The sequence below is a fragment of the Taudactylus pleione genome, unplaced genomic scaffold (assembly GCF_031769625.1).
Source record: "Taudactylus pleione unplaced genomic scaffold, aTauple2 ptg004147l, whole genome shotgun sequence".
Lineage (NCBI taxonomy): Eukaryota > Metazoa > Chordata > Amphibia > Anura > Myobatrachidae > Taudactylus > Taudactylus pleione.
The window spans coordinates 23,467-26,831 of NW_028288440.1; the positions used below are offsets into that span (position 1 = coordinate 23,467).

Consider the following 3,365-nt stretch of genomic DNA (forward strand, 5'->3'; position numbering starts at 1 on the left):
AATGTCCTCACTTGTAAATATAATGAATTGATGCTATTTAACTTACTTAAGAAACACATTATACGAGGGTTGTCCAAAAGTAATGCCTAAATGCTCATAACTCTAAAATAATATGCAACATTTATTTGAAACTCTCAGTCTGTAGTTTATTATGTCTGCAAACTATATATGTATTTTTGTTTAGGTAGTCCAAGAAATACCATGGAATCCAGATTGAAACAAAGAGCCGTCATTGAATTTCTGGAAAAATAAGGCTGCAATGCTACAGAAATCCACAGAAGACTGAAAAAAGTGTATGGTGAGTGTACAATTGACTATAGCAATGTCAGAAGGTGGATGAAGCATTTTCAATCAGGAGAATCATCCATGTGCAACAAACCTCATGGTGGCAGACCATCAACTGCAGTGACAGCAGAGAACCGACACAAAGTCGATGCCATGATTCAGAAAGACCGTCGTGTGACCATCAGAGATATCAGTGATGAACCTGAATGTAGCCATGGCACTGTAGAAACACTAATAAATGATTTGGGATATCATAAAGTGTGTGCTAAATGGGTTTCAAATCAATTTACCAGGGATCATAAGGCCCAAAGGGTGGAAGTGTGCAATGAATCTTTTGACCAACTTTGAAGCCAACCCTGAGATGTTTTTGGAAAATGTCATTACAGGAGATGAGACCCGGGTATTCCTTTATGATCCAGAAACAAAGGCCCAATCAAAGAAATGGAAACACCTAAGTTCACCTAGGCCAAAATAAAAATTAAATTACAGCAATCTGTAAACAAAGTCATGGCCACATTCTTCTGGGATTGCTGAGGTGTTATTCTCATTGATTACTTGGAATCAAACCAATCAATCAACAGTGATCGATACTTTATTACACTTAAGAAGCCATCCGCAAAAAAAGGTCAACAATTCCATTGTCAAATGTTATCTTACACCTCGACAATGCCAGACATCACACTTTGATGGCAACATATGCGGCCATTGCCAAAATGGGGTGGGCAACAATTCCACATCCACCATACAGTCCTGATTTGGCTCCTTCTGACTTTCATCTGTTTGACCCTCTCAAATACTGTCTCCGTGGTCAACATTTTGAAGACAGAGGGAGATAAAAATGCCATACGTTCCTGGGTCAAACACCAACTACTGGAACTTTTCCAAAGTGGCTTCACAGCTTGGGTTGAGAGGCGGAGAAAATGTTTGAGGGCAGATGGTGAATTTTTTTAGTAGAGTCATTCTGTTACTAAGACTTCAAAGTATTTTACTGCAAATGTTCAAATCTGTATCTATAATAAAATTTGAGTTGTGAGCATTTAGGCATACTTTTTGAACAACCCTCGTACATTCAGGGCCTTAGAGTGTCTCTACATGTGATTAATAAGTGTTCTTTTACTACTAAAACAGTTGCAACATTCAAAGCATTTATATGGTTTCTCTCCTGTGTGACTCCTCTGATGTGTAGAAAGACATGACTTATAGGAAAAACATTTCCTTCATTCAGAACATTTAAATGGTTTCTCTCCTGTGTGAATCATTTGATGTGTAACAAGTTTTGACTTACAGGAAAAACACTTGCTGCATTCAGAACATGTAAATGGCTTCTCTCCTATGTGACTCCTCTGATGTATAAAAAACTGTGACTTACAGGAAAAACACTTGCTGCATTTAGAACATGTAAATGGTTTCTCTCCTGTGTGACTCCTCTGATGAATAACAAGATATGACTTACAGGAAAAACACTTGCTGCATTGTAAATGGCTTCTCTGCTATGTGACTCCTCTGATGTATAACAAACTTCTGACTTACAGGAAAAACACTTGCTGCATTAAGAACATGTAAATGACTTCTCTCCTGTGAGACTCCTCTGATGTATAACAAGCTCTGACTTTTGGGAAAATATTTACTGCATTCAGAACATGTAAATGACTTATCTCCTATGTGAATCATCTGATGTCTAACAAGATGTGACTTACAGGAAAAACACTTGCTGCATTCAGAGCATGTAAATGGTTTCTCTCCTGTGTGACTCCTCTGATGTCTATAAAGATTTGCCAAATTGGAAAAACACTTGCTGCACTCAGAACACGTAAATGGTTTCTCTCCTGTGTGACTCCTCTGATGTACATCAAGATGTGTCTTTTGGGAAAAACACTGGCTGCATTCAGAACATGTAAATGGTTTCTCTCCTGTATGAAATCTCTGATGTATAACAAACTGTGACTTAGTGGAAAAACATTGGCTGCATTCAGAACATCTAAATGGTTTCTCTCCTGTGTGACTGCTCTGATGTGTAACAAGATTTGATTTACAGGAAAAACATTTGCTGCATTCAGAACATGTAAATGGTTTCTCTCCTGTGTGACTCCTCTGATGTATAACAAGCTGTGACTTATGGGAAAAACACTTGCTGCATTTAGAACATGGAAATGGCTTCTCTGCTATGTGACTCCTCTGATGTATAACAAACTGTGACTTACAGGAAAAACACTTGCTGCATTTAGAACATGTAAATGGTTTCTCTCCTGTGTGACTCCTCTGATGTATAACAAGCTCTGACATTTGGGAAAAATATTTCCTTCATTCAGACCATGTAAATAGCTTCTCTCCTGTGTGTATCATCTGATGTCTAACAAGATGTGACTTACAGGAAAAACACTTGCTGCATTCAGAGCATGTAAATGGTTTCTCTCCTGTGTGACTCCTCTGATGTCTATAAAGATTTGACGAATTGGAAAAACACCTGCTGCACTCAGAACATGTAAATGGTTTCTCTCCTGTGTGACTCCTCTGATGTACATCAAGATGTGTCTTTTGGGAAAAACACTGGCTGCATTCAGAACATGTAAATGGTTTCTCTCCTGTGTGAAACCTCTGATGTATAACAAGATGTGTCTTATGGGATAAACACTGGCTACATTCAGAACATGTAAATGGTTTCTCTCCTGTATGAATCCTCTGATGTATAACAAACTGTGACTTAGTGGAAAAACATTGGCTGCATTCAAAACATCTAAATGGTTTCTCTCCTGTGTGAATCCTCTGATGTGAGATAAGATATGATTTATATGTAAAGCATTTGTCACACTCAGAGCACAAATGCGGTGTCTTTCCTATGAGACTCATCATGTATTAGATGAGAAACAAATTAGCTATCCAGAAAATGAGAATAGTTTTGGGAATCCTTTAGAGGTGTAAGAAGAAATAGCTTCTTTAGTTGGCTTAATCAGAGAACTATGTCCTTTTACCACTATGTCTTCTAATAGTCTTTGTGGGAATTCTGCTCTTTATTTGTCCTGCAAGAATAAAAAGATTATATTTAAAATCATGGATGTTACACAAGTAAAACGACTTTTACA

General features: G+C 37.7%; 1 protein-coding gene across 1 annotated transcript; it reads right to left on the reverse strand.

The window, feature by feature from the left end:
* Positions 1–1,502: 1,502 nt before the first annotated feature.
* On the reverse strand, positions 1,503–3,135 carry LOC148430281 (uncharacterized). Its single transcript, XM_088466633.1, has 3 exons — positions 2,634–3,135; positions 1,969–2,381; positions 1,503–1,733 (listed from the first exon to the last, which is right to left on the reverse strand). The coding sequence occupies exons 1-3, from the start codon at positions 3,133–3,135 to the stop codon at positions 1,503–1,505; spliced, it is 1,146 nt and encodes a 381-aa protein (XP_088322759.1).
* Positions 3,136–3,365: the final 230 nt, after the last annotated feature.